Below are 26,123 nucleotides of genomic sequence, written 5' to 3' on the forward strand. Positions count from 1 at the left end.
CTTAGGGATGGGACAAACTATAACAATTACATTTCTAGGTCTCAAATGAAATTTTAAAAAAATTAGAAATAAAAAGGGCATAGATCTCAGATCAGGGGTATGCTGGAGCCAGATCCAACAACCTTGGGAGAGCTGATTTTTAAATTTTTAGTGTGAATATCAGAAATCAGCAAATTAAATGCTACAAATGAGGGCTTGATCTATTGTTTTGTTGATTATCTAGACTTAATAAAGTGATGGAGAAAATCTAAATAATGCAGACTATACTGGAGAAAATGTTAATAATACAGATTATACTTAAAAGTGTGTTGTGGTTTTTTTTTCCATAGTGCTGGTTATTAAACATTTACCAGCATACTTCTGCCTCAAGCCATATTATTGATGAATAATCAATGAATAATAAAGTTAGATTTTTATAGTATTGACTTAAAAAACCCTAAATTGGCTAGATAAGCAAGAACCAGAGCCATCAAAAATAACGATACTTGGTCAAATTGAGAATATAAATTATGAGAGGTAAGGATTCCTTTTCTGACCAACAATGTGCAGAAAACAAGAAAGCAATCTGGTAGAAATTTGGATCAGTCCAGTTTCTTATATCATATATCAAAATAAGCACTAAGTGGATATGCAACGTGAATGTAAAATATCCCATCATTTCATTAAAAAAAATCTTTTTTTGTTATTTTGATGTAATCACTATCCCAAAGCATGTAGAGTCCCATAAAAATGGGCTTTGGAACAGGGGTCACACTGAGCTTAACAGACACCCAGAAACGTAAACAATCCAGTATACAAAGGAAAGAAGATTGTATAGAAAATTGTGAATCTCTTTCATGTATAGCTTGTTTTTTTAATGCATACAAGAAGTCCAACTCATTAGTTCCAAAACCATCCTGCTGGCTTATGTCTCACTCCGAATTTCCTTCTATTCTCTTTTAATTATGTCTTTATATGCTTCATATCACTAGCCACCTTCCCTTCCCCATTGCTCTCCCCTTGCCAAAGTGAATAAATTAATTCATTAACCTCTTTGTAACAAACAAGCATAGCCAAGCAAAAACAAACTCAAACATTGCACTGACCACATCTGAAAAATAGATGCCTCATTCTGTACTTTTAGTCTATCACTTCTCTGTCAGGAGTAAAGATCACATGTTTAAAAAAAATTAGAGGAAAAACTCCATTGGGAGGAGAACGTATGTGTGCGTGTGTAAGAGTTAAAATGTTTGCTAAGGAACATCTGGGTCATGTAACCAATAAGATGGAGAACTAGACATTTTCTGTGATGGTCACAACCTAATATTCTATTACTTAGTCTTTCATTTCTCGCTGACCATTGTAAGAAATGCTACAGAACAAAGCAGAGAGTGCAACTCTGATGAGTGGAGATCAGAAAAAAATGATCCAAGGACACTTTTAAGTTCTCTCTGAAGAGCTTTGGAATTGATTGGGAGACATGGGAGACACTGGTACAGGAACAACCATCATGGCATGCCCTCATCAAAGAAGGCGATGTGCTCTATAAACAAAGCAGGATTGCAGTAGCTCAAAAGAAATATGAGATGCACTAATTTAGAGACATCTCCACTCCAAATGTTCATGTGAACTCTTTGTGCCTGACCTGTGGTAGAGCCTTCTAACCTTGTATTGGTCTGAGCAGTCACAGTCAGACACACTGTACCTCCAACATGTTGTGTCAAACTCCAACACGGGGATGTCATTTTGGTCCTCTTTGAGAACGAAGGACAGCAACCAACACAATGAACAGAGATTCTCATGTGGAAGGCCTTTTTATCCTTGTGTGCTTTATTGATGTACAATGCACCTCCCTTTTAGACAGTGATGGTAAAATCCTTTCTTGGAAATAGGAAGCACTTACCAGTCACCTCCTGAAAGGAACTCCTAAATGAAAACACAAAATGCGCCAAAATATTTATAGCAGCACTTTTCATGATGGTTAAGAATTGGAAACAAAGGATATGCCCATCAATTGGAGAATGGCTAAACAAATTGTGGTATATGAATGTAATGGAATATTACTATGCTGTAAGAAATGATGCATGTAATAAATACAGAGATGCATGGGAAGATCTATATGATTGCGGAGTAAAGTAAGCAGAGCCAAGAAAACAATGTACTCAATTCACAACAATGTAAATGGAAAGAATAACACATTTAAAAAAAAGTAATATAGCAAAATTAGAAAGATCAAGCAAGACTTAAGTGGAAAGATACGAGAAGATACCCCCAATCTACCCCTCCCTGGAGGTGAGAGATCCACAGGTGTTACATACTGCACATGTTTTTGAACTTTTTCAATGTACTGATCAGTTATGCTGATTTCCTGCCCCACCTATCCTCTTTAAAAACCACTATATGTTATATGGGATGGCTCGCTAGAAGGGGATAGAAAAGGAATATCTGGGAAAACTGTGATAGTGTAAGAAACAGAAGCTATCAATAGAAACTTATACTATGTTATATTCCACATATTTATATAATACAATTGAGGCTTTAGTGTCATGTGCTTCCTTATCTGAGGGACAATTCAGCTTTCTAATTTTACAGAGGAGGAAACTGAAGCCAAGAAGGTTAAATGATCTGTCTATGGCCCTAGAAGTAGCAACTGTCTGAGGCAGGATTTGGAGCTCATCCCTCTTATTCCAGAGCTAGTTCTCTTTCTACTATACCAGTCCTCTTTCTACTACACTCAATTTTATAATATATAATCTGACTCTCTAATATATATCTATTTTAATTTTATTCATGTTATTAATACTTAGAAAATACACAGTGTATTTTAGTATTATCATTCTAATTCCTGTACTTTTATAAGATCGTGTGTGTTCTCATGTAAGAAACGTAATTCCCTAGGAGTTGTCTATATGAAGCTCATGGGAGGCATTGATAAATATCTCTGGAATCTTGCCTTCCTCTCTCCAAGGGAAACTGACATTTATGCCTTAACAAGAGCAGAAGAAGGACCATAAGACTGAGTGTTCTTTTCTCCTGTTTGTGGGAAGGACAGAGCTAAATGTTAATTAGCATGAGCATTGTATCCCATGAAGTGGTTGCAGGTGTATTGAAATTCAAAATTAGCACTATTGGAAGTTATCATTATGTAAAATGTGGTCATTGGTTTTAGACCAATGGAAATATGCAATGTGAATTTGAATGAAGTGGCTACTTCATGGGGAATCATTTTACACACTAATCAGGATCTATGTAACTATAGTAAGCTAGAATTATATCTAGCCCTCCAAATATTGCTGGTCTAGTGGGGGAATGATTTGGGGGATTCTAAACAAAAGTTACTCCCTTAGTTGATAGCCTTTTGATTACACTTACCGACTTGATTCCTTCCTGCCAAATGCAGATTACACAAAAGAACACCACAAATAGTGATGAATGAGTAAGCCCATTTATCCAAGCAAATAACAACAACAACAACAACAAAAATTGGAGGTTATAAACATTAGAATATACCAGGAAATAGACAAGTAAATGATTTCTTCGGATGAGAGTGAGGTAAGATCTTATCTCAACTAAGAAAAAGACCCTGATTTCACCCAAGGAGAAATTCCCTAAAGCTCCTGAGGAGGTAAGCAGGAAATCACAGTCATATTCAAGAACTGGATTCCCCCATATGCCTGCAGTTTCCAGAGTATTTCTCTTTCTCTCCACATGTCTGAAGAAAATCTAGCACCATAGGTGACTGTTGAAGGAAAGAATATCCCTCTTCTCCAAACTTTTGCACCAACTTTATCCTTCCCCCTGCTCTATGTCAGCATTCTTTCCATAAATCCAGAGTCACATCAAAGTGGTAGCACCTAAAACTCCCCAGGCTTGGATACCTGGACCATACTTGGAAGGAATTTTTTTTCCATTCCCTTATTCTAATATCTAAGTATGCAAACAAACAAACAAACAAACCCAAGACTTAATATAGCTTTAGAGCTTTCAGTTTTGTTCCTATTGCAATCTTTTCAAATTGCAGTCTTCAGTTTTGATTACCACTCTATAAAAACCAGCAGTATCATGTCTAAAGTAAAAAATTACCCTGTTTGTTTTGGCTTCTAGTAAATAAAAGTGAAATGCCTAAATATAAAGAAATGTGGTTCAAATTCTTGCTTCCTACTTGAGGACTCACTTTTGTATGATTAATGGGATTATTCAGCAAGCAACTCTTCAAAGCTGTCAAAGATAAATATACCTAAGGGACAATTTGGAGAATATTGATAAATTGTAATGAAGAAAGAGATTAGGTCCTAGAATCTATATTCAAGTCCTGATGCCAATACTAGTTGTATAACCTTTAGCCAATCAGTTAAGCCATTTTGAACCTCAGTTTTCTCATTGTTAAAATAAGGATAATACTTGTACCATTAAAAGGTGAATTATTATTATCACATAACTGAGACAAAATTGGAAACTTCCAAGTAAAACAAACAAAATAATAAAGGTCATAAGTTCAAAGCCAAAACATCAACTTGCTTATGAATTCAGTAAATGTAGTTCTGAAAAGTTGGGAGTGTAATCAGGTTTACAAAAGAAATTATATCTTACCACCAGATGGCATTGGCAAGCAAGCAAAGCTGAGCAGTCCATCATGCCCTGAACTAGATGACTTGTCTGAAGATGCTTCCAAACTCACTTCCCCTGCCCACAGGAGGTGTGACTTCCCTTTCAAACCCCTCAGGGCAACATCGCTGCCCTTGCCATTCTTGTTTCCATTTTTTTTTAAAAAGCAACTCAAATATAACTAGGATTACATTGGTCTAAGGCATTTAAAGTATTACTAGACCTCTCCACTTGGCGCTGACAGTTCTGAATCAGCTTCAAGCACCAAAATCAGTTTCACTTGACCAGATTGTTTCTTACCTCTGAATAAGGAATCATCTCTCTCTAGAACTGGGAATGCATCTGTTCTTTTTCTTTCTTCATTTATACCAATATCTGAATAATAAATAAACTAAGGTAAACAATACATATTTATGTTGGCCAATATTAGCAGTTCAGAAATACTAGAAATTAAAGCAAAATGTAAAAGAGTAATGGAGAATAGAATTGGGGAAATTAAGTAGCAACAGGGAGATTTGCTCTTCCCAGAGGTGGAAAATGCAGACAGAGGAAGGAGATGGAAGTGAAAAGGATTCATTATCTTCCTCCATGGTTGCTTGGGTCAGCAATGGATTGGTCTGTCACATTTCTTGGTCTTGATTCTCACCGAACAATCTGAATGCTAATCTAGTATCTTCTCTAACCAAGAATGGTATCTCTTGTGCTATCCAAAAGTAGCACTTTCCAACACTGCTTGTCTTTCTGTTTCCTTTACCTGTAAGTCCCATTATCAAAGGTTGGAAGACAGAAGTGAAAATCTGAATACTTCCTGATCATCTGGTCAAGTCCCTCCCCCAAGTATTTCTGCCATCTTTGTGGGCATGGAGAAGTTGGGGCTATATTCTACCCTAGGGCCACACAATTTTGCAGTTCCTTGCAAAGTCAGCCACACTCTACTTGACATCTGTAAATACATATCAAAAGCATCAAAACAAATATCAGCACTGAAAAGAATGATGATGGTTATAACAGCCCTAGGAAATAATCTCAAGGTTCCATTCACAGCAAATATACATTAACAGTACATGCAGTTATTTTTAGAGGAAGAAATCCAAATCAAAAGCCATTTGAAAAAATGTTCTAAATCACTAAGACTTAGAGAAATACAAATCAAAACAACCCTGAGGTTGTGTCCCCAGAATGTGGTTGACTGCTTCTCCTTTCAGTGTTCTAGGGGTAACTCTGAGAGACTGGGAGGGTTTCTAATACTATCATTCATGAGTCTACACCAATGTACTCATTATTAATTATCCAATTAATATGAATTATTCAGCCAGAGTAATTAGCTTTTAGCTAGAAGTATTTGCTAAGATGGTATAAGAACAGTTAATAAAAAAACAAATCTGCCCCTCAAAAATCTGGGACATACCATCCCACAAGTATATACAGAGTCATGGACAAAGTGGGCTCAGGCTTAGACAGCATATTTGGCAAAAGGGTAACTCATGACTCTTTGTTCCTGGAATTCCTTTTCTCTCCTTTGTGGGGCATTCATGAAGTTTTCCTGAGGTGTGTGTAACTTTCTGCTGGGCTCTGAGAGTTGGAGGCCCTGGTACATTCCTGAAGCTGCCATTAATGCTGCCCAGAAGAGGCTCTTCCTGAAGCTTCCTTTCCTTAGTGTATGTAAGTCTGTCCTATCTCAGCTCCTAATTGGCTGCATTGTTTGTTACTGGACCAGTGTCTCTGGTGACATGATCAGTGGGGTTGGAGGAGGAGGATAGGACATGGAGTGTAACACTCCCTCCTGTAGGCTTCTTCCCTCCACTCCCTCTTCTTGCCCTCTGGTGGGCAAGATTAGATGGACTAGAGCCAAGGTTCTGGCTTTTCAAAGTGCTCCCAGAACTTAACTCTTTTTTTTTTTTTAATTTTTAGTATACATGTTGTCTGTTTTTATTTTTTCTCAATTAAATGTAAACACAACATTTTTAATATTTGTTTTTTATTTTGATTTTCAAATTCTTTCCCTTTCTCTTCCCTTCCTCCTTGAGGAGACAAGCAATTACAAAAGAAAACACAGACCAACCCTACCCCAGCCCCAAACCAAGAATAATAAAGAAAGCACAAACAGAAAAGGATTCTTCAATCTACATTCAGCCTCCATCAGCTCTTTCTCTGGGGATGGATAGCATTTTTCATCATAAGTCCTTCAGAGCTGTCTTGGATCATTGTGTTTCTGAGAATGGCTAAGTCATTCACAATTGATCATCTTTACAATAATTGCTGTTACTGTCTATAATGCTCTCCTGGGTTTGCTTATTTCACTTTGTACCAGTTCATGTAAGTCTTTCTAGGTTTTTCTGAAATTATCCTGCTCATCATTTCCTATAGCACAATAGTATTCCATTACAATCATATACCACAACTTATTCAGCCATTCCCCAATTGATGGGCATCACCTCAATTTCCAATTCTTTGCCACCACAAAAAGAAGTTATAAATATTTTTGTACAAATAGGTTCTTTTCCCCTTTTTCAAAATTTCTTAGGGATGCAAACCTAGTAGTGGTATTGCTGGATCAAAGAGTTATGCACAGTTTTATAGCCCTTTGGGCATAGTTCCACATTGCTCTCCAGAATGGTTAGATCAGTTCACGATAGGAGGGTTCTTTTTTGAGAATAGTAGTCACAGGGCAACTAGGTGGTGCAGTGAATAGAGCACTGGCTCTGAAGTCAGGAGGACCTGAGTTCAAATCTGGCCTCAGACCAAACACTTGACACTAGCTGTGTGACCCTGGGCAAGTCAACCCCAATTGCCTGGGGAAAAAAAAGAAAAAGAGAACAGTAGTTATACCCCAAGAAAAATACTTTTGAGAAAAAGACAATATTTCATCTTACATAAGAATATCCAATATAGGAGGAATTTTATTTGCCTGGCCACAATGGGCTTCTTTTAATTATTTGGCAGAACGTAATTGCCTAGCAAATTAAAAGCAAAGTCACCTAAAAGGAATTAGAATACACCATACAGTTGTAAGATCTTAAATAAGAAATAAATCAGATGGTAAAAAGAGAAACTTTTTCAACCTGAAAATTGTATCTCTGATCAAATGTTATGCAATGGATTTGTAAGAAAGTTGTACTCATTTGGGAAAGTGATATTCATTAGAGAAAAGGGAAACTAGGTCTGAAAATACAATTGGAAACATAATTTGAAAGTAGAGAAATGTAAGGGTAAGAAAATAATAGTATTTTAAAAAGTGAAATACTGAATCAATATGAAAAGAAACGCAGTGTTGTGATTTGCACCAAATGTTCTAAGTTGATCAATTAGTAACTAAAAAGGAATAAATTAGAAATAGACATTTACATAGTATAGACTTGAAGCTCAAATATTTCTTTCTTATTTTTTATTAATTTATTTTGATTTATCAACAATCACTTCCTTAAGCTTTTGAGTTTTAAATTTTTTTCCTCTTCCTCCACCTCTGTCCCCAAAATGACTTGCAATCTGATATAGAAATGTTTCTTTCTTCTTTTATTTTTAACATTATTTCACACAATTTTGAGTTCCAAATTCTCTCTCTCCCTGCAGCCTTTCCCCTACCCATTGAGAAGGCAAGAAATACAATATCAAGTATACATGTAAAGGGACAGCTAAGTGGCACAGTGGATAAAAGGTAGGGCTTGGAACAGGAAAACATGAGTTCAATTTCAGCATCACATACTAGCTGTGTGACCCTAGGCAAGTCACTTAACCCTAATTGCCTCATCCAAAAAAAGAAAGAAAGAAAGTACATACTCTGGTTCTTCAGTGAGTTGATTTAGACTTGGCAAACAGTACAGCAAACATTGGAAAACCAGAAATCTCATCAGAAAGCATAATCTGAGAACAGTTAAGTTCAAGAAGGAATAGAAGACTGTCCCTATTGTATTTAAGAGATAATTTTGGTGCTTGTTCCATAGAAATCTAAACCCTAAGGTGGTGGCCTCTCCAAATGACTTTCTTCTTTAAGGCTGTTCAATTTGTATCATTGATTTTTGCAATAGGGTCCAGTAAAACCCCTACACAATTGTCCCCAGATTCCTCTGTGACATGAGTCATTCTTAAAGACCTCTGCCCGAGTGAATAGGAGACGGGTTTAGGAGAGCAAAAACTGAAATGAAAAATTCAGGCCTTGAACAAACTTCACCATCTTTGTTTTTGTAGATTACAGGAAGCCTGTGAAGAGGAATGTTTCAGAAATACAATCCAAGGCCATCCTCCTCTAGGGCTCCAGGAAATTTAGAAACCGAAGGTTGAATCCATAACTAAGGCTATACAGCCTTTTCTCTTTCACCCCTCCCTCAAGCAAAACAATGATTACTTTATCTTATTTCTTCCTCAACTTCTAATTAGTCATTCTAGAAGACCTTGCTCTTCCAAAAGCCCAGCTAGCTCGTTTGTGCCTAAGGTCATTCTTAACTTGTTCCTGTGCTTGGCATAATAAACTCAAGTAAAGGGGGAAATTGGTGCTAATTAGTGCTACTACAATCCAAAGCTTTTTTTTTTTAATAACCCAGCAATACTGTTGCACCAACCTTATCTGTCTGCACAATACTGGAAAATCAAACCAAGACCAAAAAAAACCAGCCTATATGATGGGTCTATTTGTTTTCTTAGAATACACATTGATTTTATTCAAGCAACCAAATGCTATAATGCTATCCTTATTATAGTATATATGCTTTTAGGATTAATTAAAGTTTGCCCTACTGTCAAAGTCAACTCCAAGGGAACCCCTAAAAGACTTTTGTAACCAGATTATTGCTATTCACCCAAACAGCTGCTTAAGCCAGGGTCATCAATACTGAGTTCATGTATTCCACTGTAAAGAAACTTTTGCTCCTATGGAGTCTGATGCCAAAGGACAGGGTGACTGTCTTAATAACCTTTCCCCTATCCAAAGAGCAGGAGGGGCTATTCCAGAGCAAAAAGTTTGTGTTTTGGGGCAGTATATCTTCCATTTCCAAGACACATTGTTATCTAAATATTGAAAGATTTAACTGTCCTTGTTTCTCTGTATCTTTGCTTTCCACTTGCTACCTCAGTGACTATCAATAGATCCCCTAAGAAGAGGCAGACTCAGAAAATAAATGACCAAAGAGCCACAGAGGTTATTCAACAACTGTTAACTCTGAAAATACCAAAGAACTTACTAGGATTATAAACCAGCTCTGAAGTCTGAAAAATTAAATAAAACAAAACCAAAGAGTTAACAGTGGCTATAAGCAAAAAGCATTCTTTATTCCATTGGAGGAGGAAAATCCGAGTCAAACGTTGGGGTCATAAAGCAGACCCCAAGGCAGTGAAACTAAGCCTCGCTCCACATAGTTGTGGCTAGACAAAGAGCAAGTTAATGAGGTGTGGACGTAGAAATGATGAAGTAAGAGCTGCAATGAGACACATTTGCCTAGTGGAAAAAAGTCTATTCATAGCAGGTCTTCGTGACCAGAACATGGTTCCCGCAGGTTCTTGTCCAAGCTCGGCGTCTACCTGGGGCTAACGAATCAAGTCTGTGATTGAGCTGCAGGGGAGTCATCTAGAGGGTGAGCCAAAGGACTGTTATCATGCCAAGCTCCAGATACAGTTTGCTTGCTGGGCCTTAGCTCTGGAAAACAAGGTATCTCCTAATAGTAAAAAGTGGTCTTGGCATGGGGATCCTGACAGAAGGTGTTTGCTAAGTGTGTATACTTATACAATGTCCATAATGTTGTTGTTGTTCGGTTGTGTCTGACTCTTTGTGACCTCATTTGGGATTTTCTTGGCAGATGCTGGAGAGATTTATTATTTCCTTCTCCAGCTCATTTTTACAGATGAGAGACTGAGGAAATCGGGTTAAGTGACTTGCCCAGGGTCACACAGCTAGTAAGTGTCTGAGGACTCATGAAGATGAGTCTTCCCAATTCCAAGCTAATGCTCTATCCACTGCACCACCTAGCCACCTTGCCTATAATGACTGATGTATAAATTGATGACCATACTATTGTGTATACATTGATACCATGCCATTCTTTATAATTCTATCACTGCATTTTGTAAGGTAATACATATAGCCATGCTTTCTAGTACTGTTCATTTGAGTAAGATGGGAGTACTAGTGTACTGGTAAACGTTTAACAACTGGCTCTCTGGAAAAAATGTATTTATGATACACTTTTAAGTTTAATCTTCATTATGAATGCTTCCTCCATCACTTTCTTAAATCTAGACAATCAGATCATACAAATAGGAAAAGGACCCACACGCAAAAAAATATTCATAGCAGCTCTTTTTGTGGTGGCAAAGAATTGGAAACTGAGAGGATGCCATCAATTGGGGAATGGCTGAGCAAGTTGTGGTATATGAATGTAATGGGATACTATTGTGCTATAAGAAATGATGAACAGGCTGAGTTCAGAAAAACCTGGAAAGACTTGTATGGTCTGATGCTGAGTGAAGTGAGCAGAACCAAGAGAATGTTGTACACAATACCAGCCACGTTGTGCAATGACTAATATTGATAAACTTAACCCTTCCCAGCAATACAAGGATCTAAGACATTGATGGAAAATGCTATCCGCATCCAAAGAAAGAACTATGGAATCTGAATTGCTGTTTTTTTCCCCTCTTCTGTTCAATTTTGTTTCCTCTTTCTGGTGGTTCCTCCTATTGGTTCTAATTCTTCCTTACAACATCATTAATGTGAAAATGTGTTTACTAGGAATGTGTATGTCTAGCCTATATCAGATTGTGCGCCATCTTGAGGAGGGTAGTGGGGAGGAAGGGGGAGAAAAATTCTAAACTCAAAAGCATATGGAAGTGACTGTTGATAAATCAAAATAAATTAATAAAAATTTTTAAAAATCTAGACAATCAATAAAACAATAATTCAAATGATGATTTGTAGTGTTTGCTGATTTCTGAGATGTAAATGTTCTGAAAACTTAACAATCAACTCCTTGGAGAGTCCTTATGAACTGGCTATAGCATACCCCTGGATGGGACTGTTATTTCTATTTTGTTACAGAATCTAAAATTGAGAAAGAAGGTAGACTGTTACAAATGTTATACTAGGGATTTTTTTAATGACCCTTTTCTTTACAATCTTTTGCTTCCTAAGAGGACAACTATCTGATTGACACAAGTTAGACTGGTACCTGAGTGTCCATTCTGCCTGGGAGAAGCGAGCCAAATTAAACTGGATACCTTTGTGGTTGATGGAATAGGAGCAGCCTTGTACATGCCCAGATCACCTTACATGGAGGAACCCTACTTAACAGTGTTCCCCTACCAAAGGGATAAGGAGGAGATTTTTTGAATTGGTTTCATTGACTGCATCTTTAAAAACTGCCAGACTGGGAGAGTCTCTCTTCTTCCTGCTATACCGAGAGGGAGGAAATAACAGACAGTTCACCCACAATGGGGTCACCAAGAATTGAACTGGGGGGGTGGCAAAATCCCCCCCTCCACAAAATGGCCTGAGGATGTTTGTTTCTGTTCTGAGGTCATTTGTCCTCAGCATTAGGTGCTGGTGCGATCCCACTGGACCCAGGAATTTGAGCCATGGGTACGCTTGGTGTAGGGAGTGAGCCCCACATGTATAGTGAGGCTCCATGTCAGAATAGACCTCTCCAGCCTCTTCTTCCCCCACCCTCCTCCTAGGGAGACTAATTCCTGCCAGGAGGAAGAGGAGGAAGCTGCTCTATCTTCCTCAGAAAGAGTGAATCCTAGGCTAAAATTATATTCATCTGCTTCCTTGAGTGTTGTTAGTCTAGATGATATGATGAGGTTCACTCTAACCTCTGACCACCATTTTTAATTATCAGGGTCCCAAGCTCTATATCCAAGGCTTGACCCTTTTCCCACCTAATACCAGTTTCACAGTGAACACACATAGCAAATAGCAAAGAAACCCAATCTTAGCAAAACAGAAATCAGAGAAGGTGTACATAGGAGAATATGTACCAGATGACACAAAATGAAGGAGCTCTCCCGTTGGGAGCAAGCTAACTCAGCTCAACCAAGAGAAGGTCCTGGATCTCACCCAAGGGAAAACTCCCTGAAGTCTCTAGAATAACAACCTGGGAACAGAGACATGATGGAGACTGCTGGGTCCTCTCTTTTCTTCCCAGAGACTTTCCCTATACCAACTTGAAGTGAGATTGGCCTCTTCCACCTTCTCTCTTAAAGCTGGAAGCCAGGAGTGCCCAAAGCAACTTTCTGATTGAAGGAGACTTGAAGTTTGACCAGTCCCAAAGGGGACTGGCCTTGAGGAGTCCAGAAGGGGGACTGGTGAAGGCTGGAGCTCTCTGGCCTCTCACCAACTCCACCCCATGTCTCACACAGGGCAGGGCATTCATCTCAATCAAGAATGAGAGAATCCCATAACAGTGGGCTTTGGGACAGAGGTCACACAGGCAAGATGTTGCAACTGTCAGCCCTGAGAAGCCAAAAACTGAGCCCAAAGAGAGTTTAGGAGTTGATACTTGGGCCTGTATTCTATAGGAACTGAGCTAAGCTATCACCCTAATCCACAGAGACTGAGGTGGTAAGAAGTTGGGGTAGAATTATACCTCCTCTATGTTGGGGGAGTAAATTTGTGTGTTTGTGATTATACCTTTTGAAGTAAATATTCCTTTGTAAAAGCTAATCCAACTGTTAGAGGTTGAATGGAACTGAGATGCACAGCATTACCCCCTACTCCTGGGGGGAAACCATCACTGAGGGTCAGGGAAGTCAGTGTTATATAAAGTCAGTATTGCATTTTCAGTCTGGAATAGATATGAAAGTCAAGGAAAAGACCATTAGTCAATATAATTAGAAAAAGTCACTGTCCTAAAGACGGGAGCCTAATTGAATCAGCTCCATGGAGATTCTTCCAGAGGCAACCACAGACCTCTCCTCTCCTCATTAAAGAGTGAGATTGCTTAACATGCTGAGACATTCCAGTGGAGCAGAGGTCCAGAATTTCTGGAACTACCAGCTGTGAGCCATTCATGATGACTTCACAGATCAAAGCTGGCCTGGCAGTTCAAAGAAAGAGTCAAGAATTCTTTCTGACCTATGGCCTGGAGGTTCTCAGGTTGGGAGTGTGGCTACTCAATGCACCTTCCACACCATGTTAAGGGAATCTAGGCCCCTGACTCAAGGTTCTTGAGTGAAATAGAGTAGACCATCCTGATGTGTGAGTGAGACTAATCTATTCATATACAAGTGCTCCTGGAATAATGCAAAATATTTTGGTGTGGAATAGGGGATTAGTGGACTTTCTTACCTTAAAAAACATCCAATTTCAGTGTGTACAAAAAAAATTAGAAATGAGGTCATAACTGAGGTTCATGATAAGATTTGTTGGGTCAGACAAAGAATAGGAAATACGATTTGCAGATGAATGTCATAGTGGTATTAGATCAATGAATATATAAGATTCAGAATATTTATTTTGTAGTAGCTATGGCTAAGGGGATCAGATCTTCTTGGCCAGCAGAGCAGCAGAATGACATTGCTTTTAAATTTCCACTGCCTTTAAATTAGACTGCCTTGATCCCATTCGGCTCTGCTAAGCTGCAGAACCTTCTGGGTTCTGTTCAGGAGATTCAAGTGCTAGAGATTCAAGTATATTTGAATGCTGAATTTTATCTCAACCTACTATATTGCTGCCTTCTGTACTTCAATTCAAGGCAATTCCCTCAACCTTATTATCTCATTTGGCATACTGCTATAGAACCTATAATTTTTGTTGTTGTTAAGTTGTGTCTGACTCTCCGTGACCCTGTTTGGGAGTTTTCTTGGCAATGATATTGGAGAGGTTTGTCATTTCCTTCTCCAGCTCATTTTACAGATGAGGATACTGAGGCAAACAGACTTATTAAGTGACTTGCCCAGGATCATACAGCTAGTAAGTGTCTTTGGTCAGATTTGAACTCAGGTCTTCCTGATTCCTTGCTCTATCCACAATGCCACCCAGCAGCCTGAGCACCTATAATAGTCCTTGCCATTTCAATGTTTTGCTGCATCTCCTGTATTAAATTAAAACACAAAGAGCCCTGTATTTTGGACCAACTACAATAATTAGATTGTGAGCTCCTTGAGGGCAGGGACAATCCTTTGCTTCTTTTTGCAACCCCAGTGCTTAGCCTAGTGCCTGACACATTGTAGATGCTTAATAAATGTTTATTGACTGACTAATACATCTTGTTATTGAGTAGAAGGTACAAAATGAAATCCTAGAAATTAATGAAAGTGGATTACTCTTACATTTGTGCACAGTCCAAAAAATGGGAAGAATAGAAGCAGATCTAGACACATGCTCTACGAACTATAATGACTGGGCTCTCATTGGCCAATCCTCTCCTTATACTGGGATGACTTCATACAGAGTAAAAGAAGAATCAGAACAATTTACATAATGACAACAACATGGTGAAGAAAAACAACTTTAAAAGACAAGAACTCTTTCATGGAAATTACCAATCATCCTGATGGTCTATTGTGTTACCTCCATGCTCGATTATGCTTATTTGTTACAATATTTTTTAATTAGATGATTAAGTACAAAAGTAAGAGGCACATTGAAACTTTTTTTTAATGCATAGAAGGGAAGAGAGGGGAACACAGAAGGAAGTGGACAAGCGGGATGTCTTTGAAAGTGTCTTGTTGAATGTATTACATACTTTATTTTTAAAAAGTAAGCTATATGGGATAGAGGTTTCATGGACAGTCCTTTTTCCTATTATGTTCTACTTTGCATATGGAAATGCTCGTTTGGGGCATTTTCAGAATTAAAAAACAAAACAAAACCCAACCTCTATGAAGCTTCCTCTCTTCTCTGCAGTACAGGGAGTAGGATATTGCATATGCTGTCCAGTTCTGTTGTTTGGTTTGGCTAAACTGCTTTTATTCCTCTTTTTTTTTTCATTCTTTCTCATAAAAGACAGTGCTACCCCGGGTAGTGGATGGGACGGTAAAAACAAACAAAAAGATGGGTAATTTAAGAAAAAAGCAATCCAGCACATGTTCGGGAGTCACGACTTTCTCTAGGACTGGCAGGGGGCAGTCAGAGAGCTGGCATTTATGAAGCACCTACTAGGTGCCAGGAGCTCTGCAGTCACCCGGGCTACCTCATCTTGGTGCCTTCCCTCTTAGATGATCTCCAGTTCATTGTGCACGTATTCTGTCTGTGAATCATCCTTCGCTGGTCTCTCCCAGTTTGTTTTGCCTTTCTCTGTATCCTCAGCCCTGGCGCAGCACCTGGCGTCTAGTAGGTGTCTAATCAGTGCTTGACCTGGCACATACTAAGTGCTTAATAAAAACTTGGAAGAAACAGTCCCTATCCTTCGAAAGAGAGAGACAAACTGCAAACTGTTGTACGAATAAGATGTAGACAGGGGGATAAAGTGGAAATCCCCGGCTAGGAAATTCGGGAATAGCTGGAAAGGCACCTCAGGGAGGGGGCGGAGTCAGGGGCGGGGCCTCCGGCGGAGAGGGGCGGGGCTCCGAGGGCGCCGCGCGAGCTCCGGAGCCGTTGCCGGTCCCCTCCCCCCTCCCTCCCGGCCGCCACGTCAGGCCACGTCCCCGCGCATGCGCAGGTCGGCCCGCGCGGCGGTGGTTTCCGGGCTGTGCGGCTGCGGGAGTGGGGACGGACGGGCCGGGGGCCGGGTCCGAAGTTTAAGGGCTAGGCCTGGGAGTTGGGGGGCAGGTCGGGGGTAGGGGTTCTGGGGAAGGCCTGGGAGGAACCTCGTCCTCCCGGAGCGAGCGGCAAGATGAATTTCTTTCGCGGGGTGATGGGGGGTCAGAGCACCGGACCCCAGCCCTCGGGGGCCGAGACGGTGAGAGAGAGGAGCAGCAGGGGAGGGGGAGGGCCCGTGGCGGGGGAGAGGGAGGGGGAGGGGTGCGGTCCCCCGCTGCGCCGACCGCCCGGCGGGCCCCGGGAGGAGGGCGGAGGGGAGGGCAGGGGTGGGGGAGGGGGGGGTCGGGTCAGAGCCCAGCTGTCCAGCCGGGCTCCCCGGGGGGTCCGCTCTGAGGGCGGGGGCGGGGAGGCTCGGCGCCTCGAGAGCCTGTCCCCATGTGCCGGGTGTCACTCGGGCCGGCGCCGCCTGTCTCAAGTCCGGCCGTCCCCTGCTCTCTCCCCGTCCCCTCCCTCCCCCTCGGGTCTGGGGGCACCCGGCAGCCCTTCTCAACCGTGTCTAAAATAGGTGTGAATGGAGATGTAGAAGCGTGATATTTATATACACGCGTACATATTATCCACTCTCAGAGTCATGTGAAGTGCAGAAAATACACCAGAAACCAAGTATCTACTGTCTATACGCTTACGTGTAATTAGCCCGTGCAATCTATGACACATGCATGTGGTTACATATATACTTGTGGTTTTATATATGTATAGCATGCATTTTATATATTACATGTCTATACAGCTTATATGCAGTGGACACAATGTATAGCGTATCTGTGTAGATGCGTATATACATCCAGTTTATGTGATTTATATGTACTAATATGTATTATCTATTATCTGTACAGCCTATATGTAACACATACTTAACTTGCATACGCACAATATACAGTTTATAACATAGGTTACATAGAATATGTATGTATAATACATATATGTATCACGTGTATGTGTATATGTGTGTGTCATATATGTACACACACATATATGTATACACATAGTTATCTGCTACTTGTGTGACCCCTTTGGGCAAGTCGCTTAATATCTGCTTCAGTTTCCTCATCTGTAAAATGGGGATAATAATATCAATTATCTTTCATTGTTGTTGTGAGGATCCCAGTATAATATTTGTAAAGCACTTTGCAAACCTTAAGCCACCCTCTATGTGGTAACTTACCAAAATATGACAAGTTCAGGGAGTGGAGAGGGGGCGTGGTGTGTCCTCTTGGTGAAGAAATCCTGGTCTACAGGCTTGCTCTCTGTTTAATTTCAAGCCCTTTCATATCCTGGCCCAGTCTACTTCTCTTGCCTTTGCTTCCAAGAGTGGCTTGGCAAACTGTACTGGCCTTCTTGCTCTCTTGTTTTGTTTTTTAATGAACTTGATGGAACATCTACAGATTAGTCAGTAAGCATTTATTAATTGCCTACTATGTGTCAGTCACAGTGCTAAGTAATCCCTGGGGATATAAAGGCAAAAGACAGTCTCTCCTCTCCAGTTGCTTACAGTTTCATGGCACAGACAGAAGATAAACACATAGGAACATTTTAGTATACAAAGAATAGAATGTGGATTTTGCATGAAATGGGATTTTGATTCCTTATCACCTTTTTCTCTTTTTCTTTTTTATGAAATTTTACTTTTTTTAGTTAATGAGCATTTAAAAATAAGTTTTTAATTGATTTTTGTAATCTCTTTATAGTTTTGCCCATTATCCTTATCCCCCTCCCCAGAGAGCTATCCCATATGACAGATAGTATTTTTTGAAAACAGAAAAAGAAGAGGAAAAAGTCTGCACAGCTTATCACTACTTTGAAAAAGTCCAAAAACATGTGCAATGTGTAATACCTGTGGATACCTCCACAAAGGGCTGGTTTTGGAGAGTTCTCCCATTTCTTCCTTCGAATCCTGCTTGATCTTCATAATTTTGGAATTCACTTATCACTTTTTAAAGGAATAGAATTACATTTCTGCCTCTTTTTGAAATTCCTTCTGCTCTCCAGTGTGTTTTATAATGTTTCATTGCTGCTTTTTTTTTTTTACTTTGCTATCCTGCCTTTTCTTTCATAACTTCACGTGCACACACACACCTCTTCTCCCATAAAGATAAAAGCCTCCCCTTTAATAAGTATAATCAAGGAAAACAGTTTCATAATCTTACTCTTCAGCCCATCACCTCTCTGCTAAGAGACGGGAAGCATGTTTTTCTCTTAAACTTGGGGAGTTGTGGTTGGTCCGAGTTCTGAAGTCTTTCCAACCTGATTTTCTTCACCCTGTTGTCACTGTATAAACTGTTCTGGTGCTGTTCCCTTTGCTGCCCCCGTTCACACAAGCCTTAGAGGTTTCCCTGAATCTATGCCTTTCGTAATTTCTTAGAGTAAAATAACATTCCATTATATTGAAATACTTTGTTCATCTGGTCCCCTGTTTATGAGCTTCCACTTTATTTCCATTTCTTTGCTACATGCGTTTGTGCAGAGAGGTGTCAGAGTTTAAGAAAAAAATGCTGCTATTAATATATTTGTACGTACGGATGGCAGAGTTTAAGAGTTGGGAGGACTTGAATGGGCATCTAGTCTCGGCCAACCACTACACCAAGGAATTCCCGTCAATCCCCACTCAGATACTTCCAGCTGTGTGACCCTGGGCAGGTCACTTCACCTGTCTGCCCCAGTTTTCTTAACTGTAAAATGGAGATCATAATGACACCTATCTCACAGGGTTATTGTGAGGATCGAGTGCGATAACATTGGTCATCACACAGTGCAGAGCCAGGCACTCAATCGATGGCATGTTCCCTTCTTTTCCCCCATGAAATACAGGTGGTCATGCAGCCTTTGCTTCCATCCCTCGGCTATTCTGCTTTTGGATCATGAACATTATTCCCTGACATCAAGCCTAATTTTGTCTTTTTGTAACTTACACCTCACGGTCCCATTTATTCCCTCTGGGGCCAAACACAACAAATCTAACCCCTCTTCCACATGATAGCCCTTCAGATACTTGAAGACAGCTAGCCTCTGCACTGAGTCTTCTCCAGGGTAAGGATGTCCTTTTCCATCCTCATAGGATGAGAGTCACGGTCCTTCCCTGGTCACTCTCTAGCTTGTCACTGTCCTTAAACTGGCACCCAGAAGTGACTGCAGTCCTTCCGATGAGATCTGACAAGAGCACAGTACAGTGAGATTGTTACTTCCCTGTCCTGGGAAGCTCTGCTTCTCTTAATGCAGCCCAAGATCGCATCATCCTTTTTGGCTACCACATCACATCAGAGACTCATGTTGAGCTTGTAGTTCATGAAACCCTCATCTTTTTCTGAACAACCGCTTTCTACCCAGGCCTCCCTGATTTGTGATTGTGGAGTTGTTCTTTTGGTACCCGAGTGGGAGACCTTACATTTGTAAATCTCTGTTGAATTTCTTGTAATTAGAATGGGCTCTGTGTTCTAGCAGGGGTTGTCCAGCTACAGCCTGAGGGCCAGCCCGTGTTTTTGCACGCCCTAAGATAGTTTAAATAAAGTTGTGTTGTATTTAAAAATGTAAAAACCATTCTTCTCTCCTGGCTGCAATTGGAGGACAATTAGCTGATCCTTTTGGATCCTTACTCTATCTGGGTATTGGCTATTCCTCCCACTTTTTTGTTACGTAGACCTTTATCCAAGTCACTGATAAAAGGTCAGACAGAGCTAAATGGATCCCTGTGGTACTACACTGGAGACCTGCTATGTTGCTGTTTGAAACATTCACAGACACTTTTTGAGTCTGGCCATCCAACCAGTTCTGAATCCATCTTGTATTATTTACTAACCTTAAGCCATATCTGTCCATGTTTTCTAAAGAAAGGTATGAAATACTTTATTAAGACCTTTGCTTAAACCCAGATAAGCTCTGTTCACAGCATTCCTATGGTCTGTTAGTTTAGTAATCCTGTGAGAAACTGGAAATAAGCTTCACCTGGCATAACCTGTTCTTTTTTTTTCTTTTTTTCTGATTATCCTTTTTATTTCCAGTTCTGGTTTTGCTGTGATTTCTTTTTAAAAAAATTTTTTTTTCCAAATATACGTAAAAACAATTTTTAACATTTTTTTTAAAATTCTGAGTTAGAAATTTTCTCCCTCCCCTTCCCCCTCATTGAGAAGAGAAGCAGTTTTATATGTTATACATGTGTAATAATGCAAAACATTTCCATATTAGTTGTGTTGTGAAATAAAACAGACCAAAAAAACCCAAGAAAAATAAAATTTAAAAAGTATCCTTCAATCTGCCGTCAGAATTCATCAGTTCTTTCTCTGGAGGTGGATCTTGAGTACTTCCGGATCGTCTTAAATCATCATATTGCTGAGAATAGCTAACTTTTTCACCAGTGATCATACAACGTTGCTGTTACCGTGCACAGTGATCTCTTGGTTCTCACTTCACTTTGCATCAGTTCTTGCCATATTTTTCTGAAACCATCCCCCCTCATCATTGTTATAGCACGGTAGTCTTCCATCACGATCATCTACCACAGCTTCTTCAGCCAATTGATGGACATCCCCTCAATTTCCAATTCTTTGCCACCGCTAAAAGAACTGCTATGAACAGTTTTGTACGTACAGGTTCTTTGCCTTTTTCTTTGATCTCTTTTGTAACCTATTCTATATGAAGCCAGACCAGGCTCTTTATAATCCCTCCTCTTTCTAGATGTTAGCCAATCAGTTCTTTTTAGTGATCTGTTCTAGAATTGAGCTAGGAATTGCAGTTAAACTCAGTCTTGTAGAATTATTTTTTTCTTTTTAAAAAAATTCTAAACCAACACCAAATAAGATGAACATTTCCGTATTTAAAGCAGAAAAGGAAAAGAGAATGAACAGTACATGAAACTATGAACCCGTATTATGAATGGCTTGCTTTTCTTTTTTGCCACATGCCTTTCTCTAAGCATATCTCCAAATGGGTTCTGTTTGTATTTCTTACTGACCATCATTCCATTCTCTCATAGATGTTTTTAAATGCTTCAGGTCCTCTTTTCCCAAGTGTTTTGGTGATCTCATTGTTGCCCCCATTTGAAAGAAAGAAAAATAAAATCCTTGTGTCGGATATACACGGTCAAGCAAAACCAATCTCCACATTGGCCAGGTCTGAGAAGAGTCCTTCTATCACCTTCTGTCAGGAGGTGCTTGGGGGTTTCATCCCTGGGCCTTTGGAATCCTGGTGGATCATTCCATTGATCGGAGTTTTTACACCTTTCAAAGTTCTTGTTATTTATAATATGTTATGGTGTATATTGTTCTTTGGTTTCTGCTCCCTTCATTCCCCTCCAGTTCATACAGGTCTTCCCAGGTTTCTCTGAAACCATCCCTTTCCCCATTTCTTAGGGCTCAACATTTCATTACATTTATATGCCATTATTTGATCAGCCATTCCCCAGATACTGGGCATCCCCTTTGTTTCCAGTTCTTTGCTGCTTCAAAAAGAACTGCTGTAAATATTTTTGTACATATAAGTCCTTTTCCTCTTTCTTGGATCTTTTTGGGGTATAGGTCTAGCTAGTAGTGTAAGTAAGGGTATGCCTTAGTGACTTAGGGCTATAGTCCTAAAGTCTACCAGTTTATAGCTCTGATAACTGTGTATTAATGTGACTGTCTTTCTGCCTCCCCTCCAAAAATTGTTACTTTCCTTTTTTTGTCATTTTTGGCAATCCAGTAGGTATATGGTAGATTCTCAGAGTTTTAATTTGCAAGTGATTTGGAACATTTTTTCATATGACTATTTATAGCTTAAATCTCTTTGAGAATTATTTGTTCATATCTTAGCCAATAGTTTGTAAACCCTGTTTTCTTCCCTTTTTTGAAAATCAGGACGTGTGTCCATCTCCAGTCTTATAGATTATCTGTTTTCTATGTTCTTTCAGATATCACTGATAGTGGCTCAGCAGTTAAATGCACCAGTTCTTTCAGGACCCAAGAGGAGTTTTTGGGCCGGGTGGTTTGTATTTATCGAGGGCAGCTAGGAAGTCTTTTACTATCTCCTTACTTACCTTATATATCAACACCTGTTAGTAATTTTTGTCCGTCTTTTCTAGTGTAAAGGTCATTCTCTTTTCACAGTAAAACCCCAACAATTTAGTAGCTCTGCCTTCTCCACTATAGGCAAAAGTTTATTTCATCTTTGCTCCTCTTTCTCCCAATATAGCTTATCCCCCCTTTTTATTGTCTTTCTTTCTCTCACTAGCCTCCACTCATTCTGAGCTTTAGATTTCAGAACCCCCTTTGCAGGACTGTCACACTCATGTTCATCTTTTGTTATTTTGACAGTGCTTCCTTCTTCTGTACATTTCTTTTTAATATTGTAAGTTGCTTTATGAGTTCCTTGTGTATGCACATCGGTCTCTTCAGACAAATTCTGTCCTTCCTCCATGTTGAAATTGATTATCTTTGTGTCATTTCCCATCCGTCCATGAGCTTATTTCCTTTGAAGCATTTCAATGCATGGAATGCTATCTATATTTCCTCTGAAGCAAAAATATGCTTTCCTAGAATCTCTGGTACAAATCAAACTCTGCCCAGCGTAGCATCCTTTTCCTCTTACTTTGATCACCTTCCGTGAACAGACATACCTAGTAGTGGAATTGCTAACTCAAAGGATCGCAGTTTAGTGATGTTTTGGGGGTAGTTTCAGATTGCTTTTTAGAATGGTTGGATCAGTTAACAGCTCCACCAGCAATGTGTTAATGTACTTCTCCTCTCACAACCCTTCAGTAATTGGCATTTTCCTTTTCATGTCATCTTTGCCCTTCTGATAGGTGTGCAGTGGAATTTTAGAATTGTTTCATTCGGTTTCTCTTATTCATTGGTTATTGATAGCTTGATATTCTCTTTTGAGAACTTCCTGTTATCTTTTGACTTTTTAATCTCTTGTGAAATGGTTCTTATGTATTATGTTAATTTCCTATGTATTTTGGATAGCTGACCTTTAATTTTGCTGCAAAGATTTTTCCAACCCAATTAACTGTGAACCTTCTAATTTTATTTTACTGCATTGTATCTGTTAGTGCAAAGGATTTTTAGTTTTATGTGATCAAAGTTGTCCATTTTACCTCCTGTGATCCTCTCTCTCTTATTTGTTTAAAAACTCTTTTTCTAGATATTTATTAAAGGTATTTCTTTCCCTGCTCCTTTGATTATGATATTTATTGTGGTCTGTGGTGTGAGTTATTGGTCTAAAACTCTAAATCTAAATTTGCCCTATTGCCATTTTCTCAGCAGTTTCTATTGTATAGTGAATCCTTACGTCCCTATTTAGAGTCTTTGGTTTTATTGAACACTACTTTACTAATCTCCTTCCTTCTAGGTCTAGGGTTCTGCTGATGAACTTTGCTTCTTTTTATCCAGTACCAAATAGTTTTGATCATTTCTGTTTTGTAATATAATGTGAGATCTCTTGCTACTACGTCCTTTTCCCATCTTTTCCCTTAGATTCTTGACGTTTTGTTACTCTACATGCATGTATTTTATAATATCTTTGGTACCGTACAGTTTTTTAGAGTTCAATTAATATGGGATTTCATCTATACGTTAATTTAGGTAACAGTGTCATTTTTATTATGTTGGCATTACCCAATTCAGAGTAATTGATAAAACTCTAATTATTTAAGTCTTATTTCTCCAACTACTTTTATAGTTGATTTCATTTAATTTCTTTGTTGGTATTTATAAGGTAGACTCCTAGGTATTTTATACTTTCTGTAGTTATTTTGAATGGGATTTCTTTTGTCCCTTCCTTATATTGCTATGGTTAACATTTCTAGATCTCCATCAAATAATAGTGGTTACAGTGACTTTCGTTTCTTTATCCCTCATCTTAGGGACAGATAAGGCTAGCACTGCTTTTTAGATAGATACTGTTTATGATGTTAAGAAAGTAATGGTGTAGGGAGTGGACCTGTGATTTCATTGTTCTGGGGGATCCTAGTTAAGTCATCTCCCTCTACCAGTGCTAGGTGGTTCCTTCTCTGCAATTTTTCATTTTAATTAGAGAATTGCCTAGAGTACTGAGAGGTTGTGACTTGCCCAGGGCTGCAGTCAGGAATGCCCTTTCCCTGGGCTTCTGATAGGCTTTTATTGCAGTCCTGGACTGGATGTAAGAGTTTCTTTTTGTTTTTCTCCAGTTCTTTTTTGTTGTTGTATCTAGTACCTTTTCGCATATTGGCTAGGACATAGTGGACAGGCCTGGTTCCGCCATGTCTTTTCATGTCACCGTCTTAGCTGGAAGCCCACTTTTTGCTGTTCTTCACACAAACCGTTCCATCCCCCATCTGTGTGCCTTTACACAAGCATGGAATGAATGCATTTTCTCTCTTCCTTTCTTCTTAAAATCTCTAATTATCTTCAAAACTTAGTTCAGACACCATGATTACCTCCTCCCCCAATCTTGTACTGGCTCCATATGCCAATTACCTCTCATTTACTCTTTAGTATGTATTTATTTTTTGCATACTTAGGCACTTGTGTATTTTCTGGTGTTAGAATGTAAGGTTCTTGAGGACAAGGTCTGTTTATGTCTGTCACAGTGATATTCATGCAGTAAGTACCTAATCAATGTTTGGTTGCTTGATTTGAGAGGTCCTTATCTTCTGGTATCTCCAGAATTTTGTATTGTGACCTTTTTTTTGTTTATCTGTATGGGATATTGGAAGCCAAACTGATGCACAGGTTCAGATCGTACTAATTGTGCAAACCTGGATCTGTTTTGTCATCTGTAAAATGAGGGTGTGGAATTTGGTCACCTCCAAAGTGCCTTCCAACTCTCAGTCTATGATCCTGTGATGAAATTTCAGATAAAGGTCGGCTTATTCAAGTTGTTGCCACAGAATGTTAGCAATATGTAAAAGACAGAGTTCCTGGTTATATTGAGGCATATGAAATCACAGATCTAGACCAGAAAAGCAAAAGGGAAAAGTAGCAGTACAATCCTTAGGCTTGGTTTTGTCACTAATCTAGATTTGGACTGGGCAGTTTTACACATCTCTTGAAGCCGTAATTGATTTTATGTGATTGTATTAACATTATGTCTGAGAAGCAGACTTAAGGTTTTTTTGTTTTTTGTTTTTTTATTTTTTGACTTTAAAATAGATATCCCCATCACAGCTAGTGTAGATGGAATGGATAGAGTGTTGGACTTTACCTCAGAGTTTGATTTTGCTCAGTCACATTAGCTAAGTCACTGAACCTCTCTCAGCCTCAGTTTCTTCATCTGTAAAATAGGGAAGATAATAGCACCTGCTTTATTATAAAGCTCTTGGTAAACCTGGAAGTGCTATGTAAATGTTAGTGATAATAATTATAAAAAAAATTGTGTGTGCCACGTGTGGCCGTAGTTCTTTCAGTTCACCCATTGTTACATAAGCGCCTGCTGTGCAGTAGGCCCTGTGCCACAGTTCTGGGCAGCGCTGTCCTGATGGAGCTTAAGGACCCAGTGTGTGTAAAGCTGCACAGATTAGGTGTGTTCCAGTCATTCTGTGCAGCGCTGGCTTTTCATTAGTAGTTCACTAAAGGTCCTCTCACAGGTTGTATAGTCCGTTTTGCAGGATGAGTTCCTCATGATTGTACGCCTGTGGTTTTTTGTCATTTGGAGTATTGTATCCCCAGATCTCTGATCTCTAGTGGCAGCCACCACTCTTGTGGGACCCCAAGATTCTTGGCTCTTTAACTGGTTTCTGGACAGAGCTCTGGATTTGGCCTGTGACCTTCCTGAGATGGGTGGATTCTTTCTATCTTTGCCCTTTTATTGTAATAGATTTGAGAAGCTTTAATTTATTTCTTGAAGGATAGTCTCCGAGTTGTGTGTGTGTGTGTGTGTGTGTGTGTGTGTGTGTGTGTGTGTGTGT

At 39.5% G+C, this 26,123-nt stretch overlaps 1 protein-coding gene across 2 annotated transcripts in view; it reads left to right on the forward strand.

Moving 5' to 3' along the window:
* The first annotated feature begins 16,289 nt into the window (after positions 1–16,289).
* USO1 (USO1 vesicle transport factor) overlaps positions 16,290–26,123 on the forward strand; it is an 89,761-nt gene continuing 79,927 nt past the window's right edge. For both annotated transcript variants that reach the window (XM_027854633.1, XM_027854634.1), the window contains exon 1: positions 16,290–16,409. In XM_027854633.1, the coding sequence (XP_027710434.1) occupies positions 16,344–16,409 (66 nt within the window). In that variant the 5' untranslated portion in view covers positions 16,290–16,343. The remainder of the gene's footprint in view (positions 16,410–26,123) is intronic.

The sequence above is a fragment of the Vombatus ursinus genome, unplaced genomic scaffold, assembly GCF_900497805.2.
Source record: "Vombatus ursinus unplaced genomic scaffold, bare-nosed wombat genome assembly UNPS02010461.1, whole genome shotgun sequence".
NCBI lineage: Eukaryota > Metazoa > Chordata > Mammalia > Diprotodontia > Vombatidae > Vombatus > Vombatus ursinus.